Here is a 20742-nt window from a genome sequence, read left to right as displayed (position 1 = left end):
AAAAAACAATGCCACTTATTTACAATTTTATAAACTTAATGAGGATTTGAAGGTCTATGTAACAGAAAGAGGTATAAGATATTTTATTATGGCAGATAGTTTTATTTTTGAATGTCATGTGTTCAAGTGCATGATTTTTAAGTACATTAAGTTTTTTTTTTCTTGAATTATTATATTAAGTTATTGTTTCTGTATTGAAAGAAATCATTTTATTTAACAAAAGCAGTAAGATTTTTAATAAAATAATGCAGGAAAATGTAAATAAATAAGGTAATAGTGCCACCATCTGAAAATGAATCCTTAAATGTAAAATTGATTGTCTTGTCTTGTGTCCCTAAATTTGTCGGTTTTTTAAACCTAATAATACAGATCTCTAAATGTAGTTTAAGAAAAAATATGATTCCTAAAATAAATCGGAAACCATTTCAGGTATTTTTCTATGGGCTTGAAGTACAATAAAAACATTTATTGATGAAACGTTCAATACCGTTCATATTCCAATCGGTGGCTGAAGTACTTTTTTTGTATCCAATTTTTGATAATTTGGTCAAACATTTACACCTAAAAAGGTCGCTATTTAGCGTTTGTTCAATCTTGGCTCTGAGCTCTTTCAATGTCGTCAGCTTATTGGATTTAAACAATGACTTAACGTAGTCCTTAACAAAATTGTCTAAGGGCGTTAAATTAATTTAATGGCCAATTTTTTGAGATAGATACGCTCATCAAACTTACTCTTCATAGGTCGATCGTAAGGTGTATTGTGTGGCTTGTGTCTGCAGTCTGTTGAAGCCAAATGTCCATATCTTCCATTTCGGGCGAAAAAGAAGTTGAAATAACGCTGGCCCTTTGCAGTAACGTGACGATCGTTAATGGCCTATTTTTTGAGATAGCTACGCTCATCAAACTTACTCTTCGTAGATCGATATTAAGGTGTGTTGTGTGGCTTGTGGCTCCATCCTGTTGAAGCCAAATGTCCATATCTTCCATTTCGGGCGATAAATAAGTTGCAATATCGTTGGCCCTTTACAGTTACGTGACAATCGTTAATGGCCTATTTTTTGAGATAGCTACGCTCATCAAACTTACTCTTCATAGATCGATCGTAAGGTGTGTTGTGTGGCTTGTGGCTCCATCCTCTTGAAGCCAAATGTCCATATCTTCCATTTCGGACAAAAAATAAGTTGCAATAACGCTGGCCCTTTACAGTAACGTGACGATCGTTAGTGGGCTATTTTTTGAGATAGCTACGCTCATCAAACTTACTCTTTATAGATCGATCGTAAGGTGTGTTGTGTGGCTCCACCCTGTTGAAGCCAAATGTCCATATCTTCCATTTCGGGCAAAAAATAAGTTGAAATAACGCTGGCCTTTGCCGTAACGTGACGATCGTTAATGGCCAATTTTTTGAGATAGCTACGCTCATGAAACTTACTCTTCATACATCGATTGTAATTTGTTTTGTGTGGCTCCATCCTGTTGAAGCTAAATGTCCATATCTTCCATTTTGGGCACAAAATAAGTTCCAATAACACTTTTCCTTTACAGTAACGTGACGATTGTTAATTGCTTATTTTTTTTGATAGCTACGCTCATCAAACTTACTTTTCATAGATCCATCGTAAGGTGTGTTGTGTGGCTTGTGGCTCCATCCTGTTGAAGCGAAATGTCCATATCTTCCATTTCGGGCGAGAAATAAGTTGCAATAAGGGTGGCCATTTGCAGTAACGTGACGATCGTTATCATCGAAGATTAAATTTAACTTAAAAAAGCTTTATTTTTGTAGATCAAGTATTTTGTTTATTGATGAACCCAATGAGCCAAAATTTAGCCAAACATGATTCCGAATTTCAGTAGAACCTTGATGAACCTTACCATGATGAAAATTTTGAATTAATAGAGAATCACACTTCGACGATTAGTAAAAGGGTCCGTTGACAAATTAAATTCAAAGTTTTTGAAACCATTTTGGAAGATCTGATAAAAAACGTGACTCAGTTTGAAGCGTTTGTCGTTTTTCCGATTTTTCAGGTTTTTGAATAAGGATCTCCTAAAAAAAAATGAAGTTTTCAATTTGTTTATAAAGTTCCGAATTTTTAGTGATTTAAATTTTTCAGGTTTTTAAATTGAGATCTCCTAAAGATAATTGAAGTTTTCAATTTTGTTTGTAAGGTTACAAATTCTTAGTGATTTAAAATTTAAGTACTATCAATTTAATAGTTCTGGCTTTTTTGAAATGAGTTTTGTAAAACATTAAAAAAGATCAATCATATAGGAATATTTTGTAGTGTATTTCAAAACAGTGGTTTTTATTGTTTTAGGTAAAAAATACAAAATAAAAAACAACATTTTAAAATTTTAGTTTTTTTTTTTAAGAAACTAGTATTTTCTAAAAAATATCAATGATTCAGTCGTTTTCAGAAACTAGAAGAAATATCTAACAATCACATTTCGCAAGCTTATTTTGTGATCCCTTATTTTGTTTTCTATCGATTTCTACAATTAATTTACATATTTTATATAAAGGGACCACTGTAACCCATAAAAATTGGACAATTTTCGATATATTTTTTTAAGTGAAAGTACTAGTAACAATGTTTTGAAGTTTAAATACAAAAATTCTACAAAAATGTTGAAAAATAACGAACCTACGATTTTTGAAAAATATCAAAAATTACAAAATTTTGCAGTTCTGAAAAAAGTGCAGTTTTTTTATGTACAAAATTGACAATTTTCAAATAAACAAAAAGGACGAAACTGACGGTATATAAAAAATGTATTCAAGAATATTTATTACTTACTTACTTAAGGTGGCGCTACAGTCCTGAGTGAACTAGGGCCTCACCCAACAAACTTCTCCATCTACCTCGGTCCCTAGCTAGATGTCTCCAGTTTCGGGCTCCAAGTTGGGTGAGGTCACCTTCCACTTGTGCGAGTTATATTATATATAACATAATGTACACATGTACAACTTTACCTGCTGGACTGTAGAACAGAAGATTTATTGAGAGTACTATGCTGATTACGTTTGGTGTTATCAGTTGTGTATCCACTGTTAAGCACCCAAGCCAAGCTTTGGTACAGTAGGTACATATTTGTTAAATTAAGTTAGTTATAAGAAAGCAGTGAAATAAAAAGGTCAAACAAAATTAACTCTTGTTTTTCTTTCCGTCCTTGCTGAAAGCATAAGTAAGCTTAACTCTATAACTCTGGCTGAAAGCATAAGTAAGCTTAACTCATGTAACTTGCGCGCCACCTGATCCGTGGTCTCACTCTACTGCGCTGTCCTGTGGATGTCGATTCAAACACTTTCCTGACCCAGCCATCTTAGTCGTTGGACTTTTACCCTTCTGGCTAAGTCTACGTCAGTGTACAGCCCGTACAGCTCGTCGTTCCATCTTCTCCTCCACTCCCCTTCGATGCATACGGGACCTTAGATCATACGAAGAACTTTTCTCTCGGAACGACCCAAGGTGCTTTCATCCGCTTTTGACATAGTCCATGCTTCTGCACCGTATAGCAGGAAGGGAATGATAAGGGTCTTGAGAGTTATTCTGCGTTTGATCTCAGCGCTGGATGAAGTCCTTGACAAACTCAAAGTTAGGTCCGTCGATGGTGACGTTTTGACCAAGACGTTGGTATTGTATGTCCTTTCTTTACGCAACATGTACTTTGTTTTGCTCTCAATTATTGTTAAACCCATTTTGGCCAACTCTGCCTCAATACTCACAAAAGCCCCATTGACATCACGCTGTGTTCTTCCGATTATGTGAATGCCATCAACATATGCTAGTAATTGGACAGACTTTTGAAAGATAGTGCCTCTCAAGAATATTTACTTAGTCGTTTAGTCAATTTTTCATTAAGTTATGATTTCAGAAATGTTGACAAATGTAGTAAGGGACAATTACATTTACCAAAAATACTGTGTATTCTGTTATGCCTAGCCCATACAGTACACCTTTTTTCTTTATCAAAAAGTGATAGGCCAATGTTTGTCTCCAAGCTGTTGGCCCTTTTATTTTTGTTGGACACCACGTGATGCATCCTTCCGATAAAGGGCCGATAACCAAGTCCATTACTTCCATCAATTTAAAAAAATGCTATAAAAAAAATATCATTGATATTAAATCTTCTAAGAAATTAGTAACCTCAGTCGTTTTTAAGGTGGTAAAAAGCTCTTTTTATAACGCTGCCATTCAGAATCTATTCAAAATTCGACCTTTTAAATCAACACTACGAATAAGTCAAAAGGAAATACCACTCTCGTATAGCCCTATAACTAGGATTAATAAGTTTTTCGATTTTTGAAAAGAGTTAAAAAAGAATAAAAATACAATTTTATTTGAAAAACGAAATATGTAGGCATTTATGTTAATGTTTTATTTAACTTACAAAATATCTTACTGCTTTTGCTGTAGGCGTTAACATTTTAATTTAATTTTAACTGCACAGTTATGTATGTTTTTATTTATTTTAATTTTAATTTGTTTTTTAACTAAGTTATCTAAGAAAATCTAATTAAGGACCGTTAAATAAACACACAAAATACTTAATATATATATGGATCCAAAAAATTTAATAAGAATTTTCTTGTTGTTGAAATCTTCAACGGGATTTTTAATTCTACTTCTCCTACCACTATACAAACTCGTACTTGTACCTACATTACACAAAAACATCTTCAATTCGAAAACCAAAAATAAACTGATTCATCAAAGAAGGGGTGTTATCCTGTGAGTATATATAGCATCAAAAATAAGAAGACAACAACAAAACAAAAAAATCAATTAAATATATATTGCTACATATCTTTTGAAAATATTGCTAAGGGCTTTTTAACAGAAGAACAACCGCCATACCGTATAATTTCTACCATCACAACCTACTACTCACTCGTAACTAGATATACCCTCGTTGATGAGTTTTCTAAAGTAGCAATCATCCCAAAACCACCCCCCCACCATGACATCACAGTGTTGTATACAATTTAATTAAGTCGTCTTTCCAATTTCCAACCAATCATCTGTGGTAGCCAAAAAAATACAAACAAATAATATTAAATTTTATAAACTCAGAAATCCAACAAATTGGTTTTTCCCTCCTTAATATTTAAAAATAAACATTTAACGAAAAAAAAAATAAATAAATTTCATTTAGTTTTGTATTTAATTAATATAAGTAATTAAGCTAAGATAGAAAATTTCTCCATTTTCATCAACAACAAAACCGGCATTTTAACAGGATAAGCTGAATCTAAAATTTAATCATTTTTAAAATGTTTTTAATTTCAATATTTTTCTATATCAAACCTCCCTACAGTAAAAAAAAATAAAAACCCTAAGATAAATCCTTTCAATAATAATTCCTCCTTTATTTTAATTGCTGAATGTTTTCAAAATATTGTGTATATTTAATTTATTTAATTGTGTATATTTTTTTATTTATTTTATTTTTAAAATATTTATATGTGTTAATTTAATTTTTTTATATTTTTCATTTTACATTTAACAACTCGCCATCTATGAAACTTCGTCGTAAACAAACGAACTATAAAAAATAACTATAAAATCAATCCATAATCGTTTAAATAAAATAACAAAAACCATAATATTATCCACATTATTGTGGAATCTAAAAAATTATGGCAACTTTTACTCAATACACAAACCTACATTCGGGGGCATTGTTGTCAAACAAAACAAATGGTGTTGGTACTTACTAATTCCGGTGATGGCGTCATTTCTAACCAAAAACAATCAAAACAAAATTAAAAAAAAAAAAACAGCGCGATAGATACCGTTTAAGAGTACGCGCCTCCGATAAAGGTGACCCTCCATCGTATGCAGATGTCGATGTTGAATTAGATGTCGTCGATAGAAATAACAAGCCACCAATTTGGGACAAAAGCGTTTATGGCCCCATTCACATTAGAGAAAATGTCACTGTTGGTACGGTTGTAACATCGGTTAAGGCAAGGTTTGTATCATAGCTAGAACACTATTCGAATCCTACAACCATTCTTTTTATATCTCTCTCTCTCTATATATCTCTGTCTCTCTTACAGTCAGAGATTTTTGTTTAACCATAAAAATTAAAATTAATTTTATAACCAGGTTTTTGTACTAACTAAGCCAAGTGCTACCAAGTAGTTCAATAGTTAGTTAGTTTGTGTTCTTCAGTCGTTATGCTACTCGTTATTTTAATAAAATTGGTTATTCATTCACAATGGTAAAATTTATATTTTACTATTGAAAAAGTTCACGGTAACTCTGGTGATTGTTTTTTGAATTTAAATTTAAAATTTAAAACAACTGAAGACAAAAAAAAGAAAAATAAATTACAACGAAGTGATGGGAAAGTAATTTTTGAATTTTGATTACAAGGTTTTTCGCCGTCTTTGTAAAAAGTAAAAAAAAAAACTAAAACATATCTGATTAGATAATATTCTCCCAGCGACTCATCCTTTATTCTACTAAAAATAAAAAAAAAAAACATTTAGAACCTTTAACCATTTGTATTTGTTTATAATAAATTTGTATGCCATTCCCTTTTTCTATCATAAAAGGTCAACAAAAAGTTACTATTTTAACAAACTAAACAAAAAAAAAATGAAATGAAAACAAGGTAAATGTTAAAAACAATAGATACAAAGCTTGCAATATTAATAATAAACTTATTTTTTTTCTATTTATGTTTTTCTGTTTAAAAAAAATAAAACAAATAAGCTAACATTGTAAATTTGCACATAATTAACCCCCATACCTATCCCTAACATTTGTTTATAATTTTGTTTTAAAAAAAGAAAACATTAAATGCTAAAAGTTACATTAAAAAAACGTAATAAGCTAAAATTATTTTTGCGATGCAGGTATTTTGAAATTTCGTTTTATAGTTAAAGGAAAAATGCGTTACCTACTTCCAAAACTTCAAGTTACTTAAGAGACCCCAGATTTTATAATGAACTATCTAATCGGCTCATAAATATACCAATTTTCTATATTAATGTATTTTAAATAATTTAGCTCGTAGCTAAAGATATGTTGATGCTGATATCGCCGCTGCGGTCTTCTTTTTAAATCAACAAAACCCTCCTTATTACAACTTCAACCCAGTACCTATGGGGTAGTTCTAGGTATACATGTGTAAGCTCATATAACTTACCACCATCCGAATTCCGAAAACCCATCAAAAATTGGAGGGATAAACAACAAAAGCATACCTTTTCTATGGATGGATGTTTAATGAGCGTTTAACCTGAGGACGTTTTCCAACGGACTTGCTTGTCTGAATATTAATTTTTCACAGCAAAATTATTGCCAACGCAAAACTTTGTGTTTTATTTGCTTCAATTAATATGCAATTTTGTTCGCATAAATCAGCAAATTGACTGAAATTATATACAGAAATATCTATGTATATGAGAGTTAGAGAGTGCGGTGTTTTTTGGATGTTGTGAGGTTTATCACAGACCTTAAAAAAAAATAATAAAAATTATTATTTAGGGAGAGAAATAAGCGAAATGAGGGTCGATTTTTGGGTTCAAAAACACTTTTGCTTTGTTTGTTTCTAGTTAGATGAGTTTTGAGTTACAGATTAGATTTATATTTGTATCTATATACATTTTCATCGCAAAAATTATTTAGCTTAAATCAAAAATGTACAAATTTGTATATTTGTTTATATTTAACTTACTAATAGAACATTAATACGGTATATTACACTTTATAATTTATGAATAATAACTCTGTTCATGTAGATAGACAACTTTTAAATAAGCAAATAACAAATTTAGATATATTACTTATATCTACGCATTGGAAATGGTTTTTCTTTTAATTTTAAATTATTATTATTTATTGTGACAAATAATATTTTATGGTTTTATCTAAATCCATATATTGAAACTTATCTATTCGTTAAAACGAGTTCAAAATTGCATTGATAAATAATTGGCTTTGATTTATTTTATTTTTTATTTTGTTGTTTTTAATGAAAAACGCTTATTTAAATAAGTATTTGAGTTTTAGGGACGAATTTAGGAAATAAAATTATAGAATTTTGTGATTTGACAAAAATTGACATTAGTCAGTGGAGGGAAAATAAGCTGCATATAGATTTTAGAGCATATAATAAAATATTGAATGAAAACATATAAAATGAAGAAAAATCAAGATAAATTAAATCAAAATTAAGGATTTAAACTAAGTGAAATAAGAATTAACTTAAATATTAAAAAAATTAAATGACAAAAATAATACATTGTAAATAAAAGTAAAAATAAAACTCAAATCAAATAAAATAAAGCTCAATGAAAATAAAATAAAATGAAATTGAAAATAAACACAAATTTTATTTGTATTTTAATAAATATAATTAATAAAACTTTACCATAAAACCGAATTAAAATTGAATTTTATGCAAAAATATAAAATAAATACTAACAAAAGAAAATAACACAAATAAAATATATGAAAATAATACGAAATAAAATGAAATGAGGAAGAAAACTCTAAAAGAAACCCAAGAAGTCTTACAATGCCCATATTCGACGGACTAATTTATACTTGACCGCAAATTAAGCCAAAAAATACTGCAATGTCGGAAAGGAAGTACAAATGTTTGGTCTTTCCTAAAAGAACAGGAAGAATTTATCTTTTACCTGGGTTCTTATGCTCGTTGTCGATGACACTCCAGTTCGCCACCACTCCACTTGCCGTTGAGCACGCTAGTGTTTCTATGGGACCAATCTTCTTTCTCACACGTACTGTTGGGAAGGTTCTAAGAGATCTCAGCATACATAAATCCGCTGCCCCGGATGGTTTTACCTCTATTGCTCTGAAGAGCTGTTCATTTGTTTGTTGTCCTACTCCTCAGGTTTCGCTCCGAACGCATTGAAAACAGCGTTTGTTCAGTCGATCTTCAAAAAAGGCGAATCTTCCTCGCCCTCTAGTTACCGACTTTCACTTGTACTTACTTCCCTTCTTTCCAAGGTCATGAACATGCTGATTAATTATCAGTTCAAGAAATATGTTAAAGATAGATCCAGTGTTGATCTACATACATAAATCTGTTCCCCGGATGGTTTCCCTCTATTGCTCTGAAGAGGTTTCTTCAAAACTCTTGCAAAACCACAGCGTAAGCTTTTTCATATGCCCTACTATTCAGGTCTCGTTCAGAGCAGATTTAAAACAGCATTTGCTCAGTTCATCCCATACATAAATCTGCTGCCCCGGATGGTTTCCCTCTATTGCTCTAAAGAGGTTTTTTAAAAACTCTTGAAAAACCACTGCGTCAGCTTTTTCATATGTCCTACTCCTAAGGTCTCGTTTAGAGCGGATCTAAAACAGCATTTGTCCAGTCGATCCCCTAAAACATCGAATTTTCTTCGCCCTCTAATTACCGAGCAATTGCGCTTACTTTCCTTCCTTCCAAGGTCATGAAAAAGCTGATTAATTATTCCACTAATGATCTAATGGTTAATCTAACCAAATAGTGGAGTTAATCTTAGCATCGCTTCAAAGAAAGTTAGATTATTGCACTTTATATTTCAAAAGCATTTCACAAGGTTTGGCATCAGGCTTTCTCATCGATAATGCATGCTTTTGATTTTCAAGAACCCCTCTTTCATTGGATTAGTAATTAACTTGTTCAATACAAATAATATTGGACGGTCAAGTCTGAAAACCACAAAATAAACACTGGGTTCCCCAGGGTTCTATTCGATCTCCATAACTCTTTCCCATTTTTTCTTAAAGAGCTCCTGTTTGCAATTTCCAAACCAATAAATTGTTTCGCTGACAATAGAACTCTTACGAGTAGCTTTTTATAGTCGGTTTTTAAACTAACATCATGTTTCTTCGGATGTTCAGTTTTCAAGAACCCCTTCTTCATTGGATTAGTTAAAACCTTTTTCTATTGTTCAATACATGTAATATTGGATGGTGTTCAAGTCTGGAAACCACAAAATAAACGCTAGTGTTTCTCAGGGTTCTGTTCTTTCTCCAACACTCTTTCCTATTTTTTCTTGAAAGTCTCCTGTCTGCAACTTTTAATTCAATTAACTATTTCATTGCCGATAGATATCTTTGCTTTTCACGGTCGTTTTTAAAACTAACTTCCCGTTTCTTCGGATGTTCGGTTTTCGAGAACCCCTTCGTGATTGGACTAGAAGTTACATTTTTCTTGTGTTCAATACAAGTAATATTGGATGGTGTTCAAGTCTGAAAACCAAAAAATAAACGCTGGTGATCCCCAGGGTTCTGTTCTATCTCCACAACTCTTTCTCATTTTTTCTTAAAGATCTCCTGTCTGCAATTTCTTATCCGTGTGGAATTGAATGCTTCGAAAATCCAATGCTGTCTTTTATCGTTAAGGCGAGATACACCCCATTATTCATGAATGGTACTTGCATTAACGATCTCGATATTCTCCGTACCACCAATCACCTCTTGTCGAACGATCAGATACACATTGCTGCCAAAAATGCCCCAAGATGTTTGGGTTTTCTAAGACGATCCAAGAAATTTGTCTCCTCCTATCATAAGACTTACATATGCAGGGTCCGGCAAAAACCTCCCGTATTTTTTTTTAGACGATTATATTTAAAGCTATTTATTGATATAGATAGATAGAGGTCTACGTGCCGTTTTTAGTAATCATAATGGCATGGCACGTTGAGCATCGCGCATTTGTTGTAGAGGAATACATCCGTAATATTGGTTCTGGAGAGATGTTTGTGAAGACATTCTTCAAAACATCGGGTATTATAAATGAACAAAATTTCCGATACTGGGCAACAGAAAACCGTCAAGAAATTCATCAACGACCACTTCTCAGCCCTTATGTGACAGTTTGGTGTGCTGTTGCTGAGTTTGGTGTGTTAGGTCCGTATTTTTTTGAACAAAATGGGCAAAAAGTTGCGGTTAATGCGGTTCGCTACTGTCACATGATTGAGACCTTCCTTCAACCAAACTTAAATCAGTTTACCAGGAACCACATAGAAGTCTGGTTCCAACAAGATGGATATAGGAGATCTATTTGCCGGACATTTGTCATAACTCCCATCTCTAGACTGGTGCTCCTGTAACTTACTTAAGTAACTTGCACATCATTGTTTAACTTGTCTCAACCTTTTTTTACTGTGATTTTAGCGGGTTCTAGAGCAAAAAAAAGAGGATTCCTACACTCAAACAATACAATCGTTAAACTCGCGCTGCTAGTATTCCAACTTATCAAAACATTCTGTAGCCCAAATTTGACCGTAGTGTCAAGTACAGAGATTCGTTCTTTAGCCGTACTAAGCGAATGTGAAATCCTTTGCAATACTCGGTCCCAGTCATTGGTATATTCAGGAATTCAAAAGCAATGTCCACCGGCACCACCTTTTAAACTCTTTCTTACTTTCCTATCGTTTACATTGTTACTGAGAGTGGACTTGTTTAAAGAAAGCTAATTCTTTTATAGAAGTACCAGTGGCATTCCAGAGGTCTTGGGTTTAATCCCTGCCTATGTCACCTGAAGTTTTTTTTCACGAGTACTGCCTCTTGGAAGAAACAGTTCTTCATCTTCTCTGCACATGCCCTGCTCTGTCTCGAAAACGCAAAATATAGGAGAATTCTTCTTTAACGATCTAATCTAAATCATATTAGCATAACCAGCCTCTCACCTTCCGTAAGGGACTCAAACTGGTTCCTCCAATCCTTGAGGAGCAATCCTCAAGATTCATGTGGTATCAAAATGGGCCATTAAACTAGCCTAAGTGTGTCCGTTTCCATCTTGGACAGCCACTATAACCTAACCTAATCTAACTGCCTCTTGCGAGGAATTAAGAAATTCTCCAAGAGTAATTCTTGTCATGAAAAGTGCTTTCTCAAATTAGCCGTCCGGATTCGGCTTTAAAACTGTAGGTTGCCTCTATCCCTGACAATAGTATTCGCACACAGGAATGGTTGAGAGTTGTCAGTCACTAGGCCCTAGTTCTCAACGGACTGTTGCTCCACCCAATTTTTTGTATTCTTTTATAACAAAGGGAAATAAAATCCAATAAAATTACAATTATCAACATAAACTACAAATAAAATAAAAATAAAGTTAATCTTAAGAAACAAACCAATTTTAATTTAAATAAAAAAAGTAACATTGAAATAAAATAAAAAATAACGAATCCTTACACATAAATGTCGATGTAAATGTTTGAGACTTTTAAAGATTTGGTGTTTCGACTTCTTTATTTTCATCCCAGGAAAAATTCCATTCAAAAGAATTTTTAAATTAATTTTAAATTAATTTTTGTAAACACATTTTTGTCGAAGTTACTAAACATAGTAAATTAAAATTAAAAATAATTTGGCAGCTTATTTTTCCGCCTTAAAAAAGGTGTGATTTTTACGTAAAAGTATCCTTCACACATCCTTCTAATAACTTTATTTAAAAAAAAAAAGCTTTATTAAGTAGGCTCGACAAAACCTCCACAGTTATACTCAAAAGAAACAATTTGCACTGCAGTAAAAAATTTTTTTAGGTAAAATGTAAAAAATTCTTTATGTTTTTGTTTCTTTTTAATTTGTTTCCTTTTGTAAAATTTAGGTATCATTTTAGAAAACTGTAAAAAAAAACACCTAAACTTCTAAGTACGTAAGGCCATAAAAATGAAGTACAAGTATATCAGAACCATTTAAATAAATATGTATTAAAATAGATAATAATTATTTTTCGCCTTAATAAAAAAAATATTTTTCTTAGTTTTGCTTTTGCTTAAAATTTTCATTTTACTGCATTTATTTTTATTTTGTTAAACTTACATTTAAAATAAAAAAAACATCACTGCGTATATAATAATATAATTATTAGATTGAGTATAATGATTGTATAAAATGTTTTTTTTTTGTTTTGTGTGTGTGACTTTAAGAAACAAAAAACAACAAACAAAAGAAAAGGAACAAGAATACAAAATACCTTAAAATTGGGATTTTTGGACTTTTTTCTTAATTTTAATTTTGTTTTGGTTTTGGTGTTTGAATTGGAATACAAAAACTTAATATGTTTATTTTTGTTTTAATTTTTTTTGAAAAAATAAAATAAACTGAGAGAATGTATTTTGTCATATATATTTTTCTTTTGTTAAGAAAAAACGGGTTATCATATTTTTTGGGCTAAGGTTTTTTAATTCTATTTTTTGATAAAACAAACAATCCAAAAAATAATAAACACAATTTTATATTAAAAAAAAACTCAATATTATATCGATTTGTTTTTTGCTTTTTTATTTCAAATCGAAAATATAATCAACAAAAATCAAAAAATCAAATTTAAATCAATGCAACTATACGATTCAAAAAAAAAAAACCAACCTGCCCGCCATATACCAAAAATGCATGAATATCAAAAAATACATTAAAATCTATTTAAATGTATAAATGTGTCAATTTTTCAACATGGGATATTTTTTTTGTGTTTTTTGTAAAAAAAAATAAATCAAACAAACAAAAAAAAAAACACAGCGTGAAACATATAAGCTAGAAGCTATGGCCCAAGACAAAGGCTATCCACCCCTGTCACGTACAGTCGAGGTGCAAATTGACGTTGTCGATCGGGCTAATAATCCACCCGTTTGGGATAATACGGTCTATGGGCCGATTTATGTCAAGGAAAATATGCCAGTTGGTGGAAAAGTCGTCTCGATTAAAGCCAGGTCTGTTGCTTAGCAAAATGTTTAAGTTTTTTTTTTTTAGTATAAGAATCTCGTAATTGTTTTTGATTTTATAAAGATTTAGCTTATAAATAAATAAGTTTTTTTTTTGTTATAAGGAAACAATATTCTTTTTTTTTTGAGAGATATTTTTGAAAAAAAAAACATGAAATAAGTATTTAAAGTTTATTTTGTAGATAATTTTTGTGTGTAGAAAACTTTAACTATATTTGAATGTTTATGTGTTTTGAAATGTTTTTCTTTTATAATTTTAAATTTATTATATTTTATTGCACTACCCTTATCCAATCATCGTCATATCAATCATTTTCAAATACTCATATTAGGCATGTTAATAACTACACATACCTTAAACCATTTTCGGGCTTCAAGTTGAATCAAAATTAAGACGCTTTTTTCAAATGCGAAGGACTTTTCGAAAACTTTCTATTCTTTGAATATTACTTACCCAAAGTAGATCAAAATAGTGAAATGACAGTTTTAAATAACAAGAAATACAAAATATATAAAAATCTCAGCACAAAAACCATTTTTCAATTTTCTTGAATTATGAATTTTCATAGAAAGTTACATGATCCAAAAATTTTTAAGCTATCTAAATATTACACATTTCCGAAGGTTTTGAATCAAACCTATAATATTGGCAAAGTTACACTAAACTTCTGTCTTACAAATATAAACAAATTGAGTTTTAAGTATGCTCATTGCAACAAGACTTTGGTTCTCGCATATTTTGAAACATAGTAATTTACCACCCTAAGAATAGTAATGCTTTGAAAATTATAAATATTAGTAATGTTTCCCACTTCTGATACCTTGTAACATTGTTAAATATTTTAAATTGTTTAATATTTTCAATTAGTTACTGACTGCAGCCTTGGTTCTTACCACCCATTAAATCCCTTATTGACCTTAAGTTATTATATTGTACCCTACAAAGTGTCTAAATTTGTTTTAATTAAATAGTAAGACCCAAGGTAAGATAAATATTGACTGTTTAACATTTTTTGTCAAGGCAGTAACTTTGGTTTTTAAAATCAACTTCAAAATCTTACAATAAATTACTGTCTTAAAAAAGTGTTTTCAAAAAACAAATTGGTAATTGGTAATGCTTTAAAAATCATCAATATTACTGGGTTTTCCCACTTCTGATACCTTGTAACAACGTTGGATATTTTAATTTTTAAAATTTTTTAAATGTATTACTGAGAGAAGCCTTGGTCTTTCAAACCCATTTAATCTCTAAATGACCTTATTTTACTATATTGTACCTTACAAAGTGTCTATATTAGTTTTATTTAAACAGTTACATATTGAGAGTTTTTGTCAAAACAGTAACTTTGTTTCTAAAAATCAAGTTCAAAATGAAACAAAAAATGTATAAACTAATAAAGCTGCCTTAAAAAAGTGTTTCAAAAAACAATAATTACCAGAATTTTAAAACTCAAGACTTTTACAATCTATATAAAAACTGAAAGACTTCCTCGAACTTTTTCGAACTTTAAATATTTTTATTATTTTTTAATCAAAACTTAGCAAATTTTGCACTTTGCCTTCCAATAAAAAAAATCAATATAACGATATAATTTCTTCCCTATATACAAATGTATATATATATCCAATAAAACATTATAGGCCATGAGTAAAATTGCCACCATCTCTCTGTCTATCATTGACTATTCGATGCTTTAAGGCATTGTCAAAACTTTAGCTTACCGGAGATGAGAATTCGGTTTACTTTTCATTTGCATAAAATCGTTCTTCAACTTCCGATGACTATCATCTATCTGTGTATCTTTCTATCTACCTTTGGCATCGATGTGCTTTTCATCGTATCGGTTGTCGTCCTCGTCGTCCTCGTTGTCATTGTATTTTTCAGCTTCAAACGAAAGCAAAAATCATCCAGACAAAAACAACATTAAAACCAATGTTTTGACAAGAATTTTATTTTTATCAAGACACAAAAAAAAGGTTAGTTAAACTCTGTCTGGGATGAAAAAAAGAAAATGAAGAAAAAAATGGAAACAATCACAAACCCAGATAAGATAGGATATGTACATAATATTATACAAAAATCTGAAAGCAAAAACCATCTGCTTATGATGCTTACATTTCCCAAGATAATCTCTGACCTAAAGCTTAACTCTTTCACCTTTAAGGTGGTCCCAGTCTAATGTATAGTGGGTATAACGAATTTGGGTGATGGCCTGCTTTAGATTTCTAACCCCGATATTTACAAGACAATAAATTGATCTCTGATTTATGTAAGTTAAGTAGACTAAGTCAAAGGTAGCTATGGATGCCACAAAAAATTGAACCTTTTTTGCTTGATCCTGTCACAATTTTTTTTTGATTCTTTTCTTTTAATAAATTAAACAAAATCGAAAATCCTAGCATTATTTGACGTTCAAATTACCATAAAACAAATGAGTTTTAAATTTGATTCAGCAAAGGTACATATGAACATACATACATATATGTTTATTTCATGTTAAGAAAAACCAATAAAAGCCCATTCCAAAATGTACAAAAAGGATATGTTAACATGTATGCAAACATATACAGCACACATGCATCCACCCCCATCCATGTTTGATTAACATGCTTCAATTCATCACATGCGCTCGACCATCACTTATATCCATTCCGCAAATAAAGACCCTCCTCACACACATCACACATAACACATACTGTTATTCATTTACATAAATATAATCCTTAACCTTCTATAGATCCTTAAATCAAATCAAGAAATCTCACAAGGATATACCTACCCATTTATGTTTTCTTTGCCATGTTTGGTTTCTTGTTGTTTTTGTTGTTATCTTCAACCTCATCCTCTCTCATCTACATATATAAAGATACAAAATAAAAACTATATACACAAAACCCATATCCCACTTCTGAGCTTCTGACACGTACAAATCATTCTAGAATTTGCATAACATTTGCCCCTAGAATATTCTTAAAATATAGGTATATTGCCCGAGCCTCATCCTTCTCTGGCAAAATCAACCGTATCCACATATCCATATCCATCCATAACTCTCCTTGAATTTCACCCACTCTCCAACCCATAAATTCTAACCCCTCAACTCCTTCACTCCACTAAAAATGCACTATTTTATTTTCTTATATGAACACAAAAAAAAAATATGTATAAAAGCCTTGTATTCGCATATATCCTTGCTCAAAATATTAAAATCAGACACAAAAAGGATACCCAGAAAAAAATAAATAAAAATAAAAAATGTTAAATTTGTATCTTAAATTGTTTGTTGCCACCACACACCACAAATTCACACAAATTTGGTAACACACATCATAGCTATACATTCTACATGTGAACGTATTGTAGGTATGCTATAGTTACCGTTTTTTGTTTCCATTGGGGATGCTCCTTAGACAAGGAGCAAAAATTAAAGAAGCAAAAGGAACAAAAACAAAACAAAATAAAAAACATCCTTTAAATCCCGCGCACTCTTGATAGATTGTGGTTAAAAGTTTTGTATTCTGAGCTTAGGCTCTTGATGGAAGAAGATGAAGAAAAACCCTTTTCATCACACGTCATAATAATATAAATTTTGTATTTTTTTTTGTTTTTGTCTCTCTGTATGTGATTTGTATTGTGGCTGTGTACGTGTGAAGGATTTTTCCTGCTTACACTTTGTGTGGCCAGAACAATTACCAAACAACATTTAGTCTTGAAATAAAAAAAAATTAAATCATTCAAAGGAAATGTGGAATACAAACTTTTTTGTTTTGGTTTTGCACAAAAAAAATAAAACAAAATTTGAATAAAAATATGTACACTCCTGTTTTTCCAGGATAAGCAAAAGCACTGTGATTGCATGTTTTTTTAGAGAGCGCACCTCGTAGTGGAAATCCATAAAATTAAGAAAAAACAAAAACAAAAACAAATAAAATGTTTTAAGCCTCTCAGCACAACATTAGTTTATTTTATTTTTATATAATATTTTGTTTTGTTTTGGTTTTTCTCTACATTTTTATAAGGTCAGGGATCAGGGTTGATATCACTATCTACGAAAAAGGATTTATAATGATTATATGAGTAGACATAGAGCTACGTAAGGTATATTGTGGGTTGTTGTACCTTTACTAATGTCATAGGAGTAAAAATAAGAAATTTTGCAATGAGTGTTTTTAAATTGTTTTTTTTTTGTCTTACATTTTATTTTTCTGTTATTTAACATTTTGTGGGGACATGTTTTTTTTTTATTTAAATTATTCTACTGAATTTTAATGTACGACCGACACAACTGACGATGCAGACAAAACAGGGTGATTTTAAAGAATTTAATAAAAACCATCTAAAAATAGTTAAATTTAAAAATTTATTAATAATCCTTATATTCTAAGATTTTTGGGTAAGACACTAACAGAGCTAACCCGAAGTAGGCTCAGAATTTAGTTGAAAATTAAAAATAGTACGGAGAAATTAAATTTCTTCCAGGAAATCTTGCTGTTTTTTAAACGTATTTTATAGAAAGCAAGTATGTTTGATAAGAAGCACGTGTACTTATTACTTTATATAAGTATTCGTATTTCGGTAGCAATTTAAAAAAAATATAAAAGCAAATTGAAATAACATATTTCATGCGGAAAATATTGTACTTAGAAAAACGAATTTCCAAGGCTTGCCTGTATTTTTAAAATGCAATTGGATTTTTTTTGCATAGATCGGAAGCAAAAAATTCATTTAATTTCACTTAAATGTAACATATTATTCAGCTAAACAAATTAACTTAACCGAAATGAAAATTTGCAAAATTATTTATTTGCTTTTTTTGAAGGAAGCATATTTTTGGAGAAAAAAAAAAACAAAATTATGTTCGAAAGTTCATGTCTTCATGCCTTTCATCGAAGTAAAGTTTTTAAAACTGCGAAAATTCAATTTCAAGGGTTAAGTATTTTATCTGTTTCCTTATTGCTATTATTTTGTATGTTCCTTGAAAATCGTTTATCTCCTAGAAAAATTATAAGTTAAAAAAAAAAGAACATTTTAATCTGCTTGTGGATTTTGGACGAAGACATTTTTCGACCGAAGTTCGAAACTCAGAATTTGTTTATTTGAATGTAAAATAATATCAAAAACAATCATATTCTTTTTATGTTTCTTCGCTGTGATTTTTGTTCGTAAGAAAATAATATCTGTTTTAAGTTTCTATGCAAAAATCTAGCAATCAAATCTATAATTTTGAAATTCCATTTTCTAAACAAACGACAGTCATATTTATAAAAGCTACACTTTAATCAATGTGTCCCTACTAAAACGGTAAGAATTCGAAATAACCTTTGCCCCTTATTCACTTCTAACGTGTTAACCAGCATTAAAAATAGAAACAAACTACTAAGTAGATGGAGGCGTAGACCAACACCTATCAATTGAAGAGCATTTACTGTAGCACGTAATCAAGCGACAACTATAATCCGATCATCCAAAATCAACTATTATCCATCCAAATTCAATACCTCTTTACCACTTAAAAAGCTATGGAGCAACTTAAGTAAGATTGGTGTCTGCAAAGATATAGGAGCTCAATGTTCTCTGGACCCGGATGAGCTCAATGATTATTTCCTTGAAGAGTCGGTTTCTGTTGCTGATTTTGAAGCAAATACTACATTTAATTCCTTGAACAATGCGCCTAGGCTGGAGGATTTTGATGTTGTTAGTGAAAATTAAATTATAAAATGTGTGAAGGCTATCAAGTCTGATAGTTGGTGATGATGGAGTGCCTATTCGTTTCGTTAAACTCATACTTCAACTAATTATAACTCAGCTACTTCATATTATAAACTGGTGCATTGTCACTTCTACTTTCCCTCGCTATTGGAAAATTGCAAGAGTTCTTCCAACGGTTAAAAAGCGTGATTTTAATTCTCCAACTGATTTAAGACCGATAAGCATCCTACCTTGCCTCTCTAAGGTCTTTGAGAAGATAATTGAGAAGCAGATCTTAAGTCATATTTCACTTAATTTGCTGTTTGAAAAACAATCGGGTTTCAGAGCAAATCATAGCTGCTCTACTGCAATGGTTAATCTTCTTGATGATGTTAGGGTGGATAAGGGTCAAATAAATTTCCTCTGCTTACTCGGCTTTACAAAGGCGTTTGACAAAGTGAATCACAGTATTCTAAAGTGGAAACTCGTACATTTCTTCGACTTCAGTGAGCGGGCATGACGGCTAATTGGTGACTACCCTTCTGACAGATCACAATAGGTTTTTTCTGGGGGAAAATGCTCAGCTCTCAAACCTCTTACGCAAGGAGTCCCACAGGGTTCGATTCTTGGTCCATACTTATTTTGTATGTTCATCAATGATCTGCCTGATAATTGGTGACTACCTATCTGACAGATCACATAGGGTTTTTTCTGGGGCAGACCTCTTACGCAAGGAGTCCCACAGGGTTTGATTCTTAGTCCATACTTATTTTGTATGTTCATCAATGATCTGCCTGATGATTGGTGACTACCTATCTGACAGACAACATAGGGTTTTTTCTGGGGCAAAATGCTCAGCTCTCAGACCTTTTACGCCAGGAGTCCCACTGGGTTTCATTCTTGGTCCAATAATCTTTTGTATGTTCATCAATGATCTGCCTGCACTCTTCGGTTCACCTGTATGCTGACGATGTTCAACTCCACCTTGCCAGGCATTTTCATCAGCTCAATGAACTGTCCCTCTCCATCAACGAGGATCTTAACCAAATAATTGTGTGGTCCATTGCAAATCGCCTATTCTTAAATCGTTTCAAGACCCTAGTCATTCCAATTTCGAAGAAAAGTTTGATCTCTCTACTCTACCTAATATTTGGCTAAGTGATCATTTAATTATAGTAGTGGATCATTTCAGCAGCCTTGGATATACTATTGACCGTCATCTGTCAGGCTAAAGACACACTAATTATGTCATTGGTCGCATTTATGGATGCTTACCTAAACTGTGGCCCTTAGCATACTTCACCCCTGTTGAAACTCGACGTAAACTAATAATTGCTTTAATAGTTCTCAT

The 20742-nt window shown here is 31.3% G+C and overlaps 1 protein-coding gene across 1 annotated transcript in view; it reads left to right on the top strand.

Annotated features, from left to right (window-relative positions):
• The window catches only part of LOC129948984 (neural-cadherin), a 943200-nt gene that overhangs the window by 216274 nt on the left and 706184 nt on the right, over positions 1 to 20742 (top strand). Inside the window, exon 8 of the mRNA XM_056060154.1 lies at positions 13500 to 13690. Within this exon, the coding sequence (XP_055916129.1) occupies positions 13500 to 13690 (191 nt within the window). The remainder of the gene's footprint in view (positions 1 to 13499; positions 13691 to 20742) is intronic.

The sequence above is a fragment of the Eupeodes corollae genome, chromosome 3 (assembly GCF_945859685.1).
Source record: "Eupeodes corollae chromosome 3, idEupCoro1.1, whole genome shotgun sequence".
Classification (NCBI taxonomy): Eukaryota; Metazoa; Arthropoda; class Insecta; order Diptera; family Syrphidae; genus Eupeodes; species Eupeodes corollae.
The sequence above is the reverse complement of the archived record's forward strand: the minus strand, read 5'-3'. Positions and strand labels throughout refer to the sequence as shown.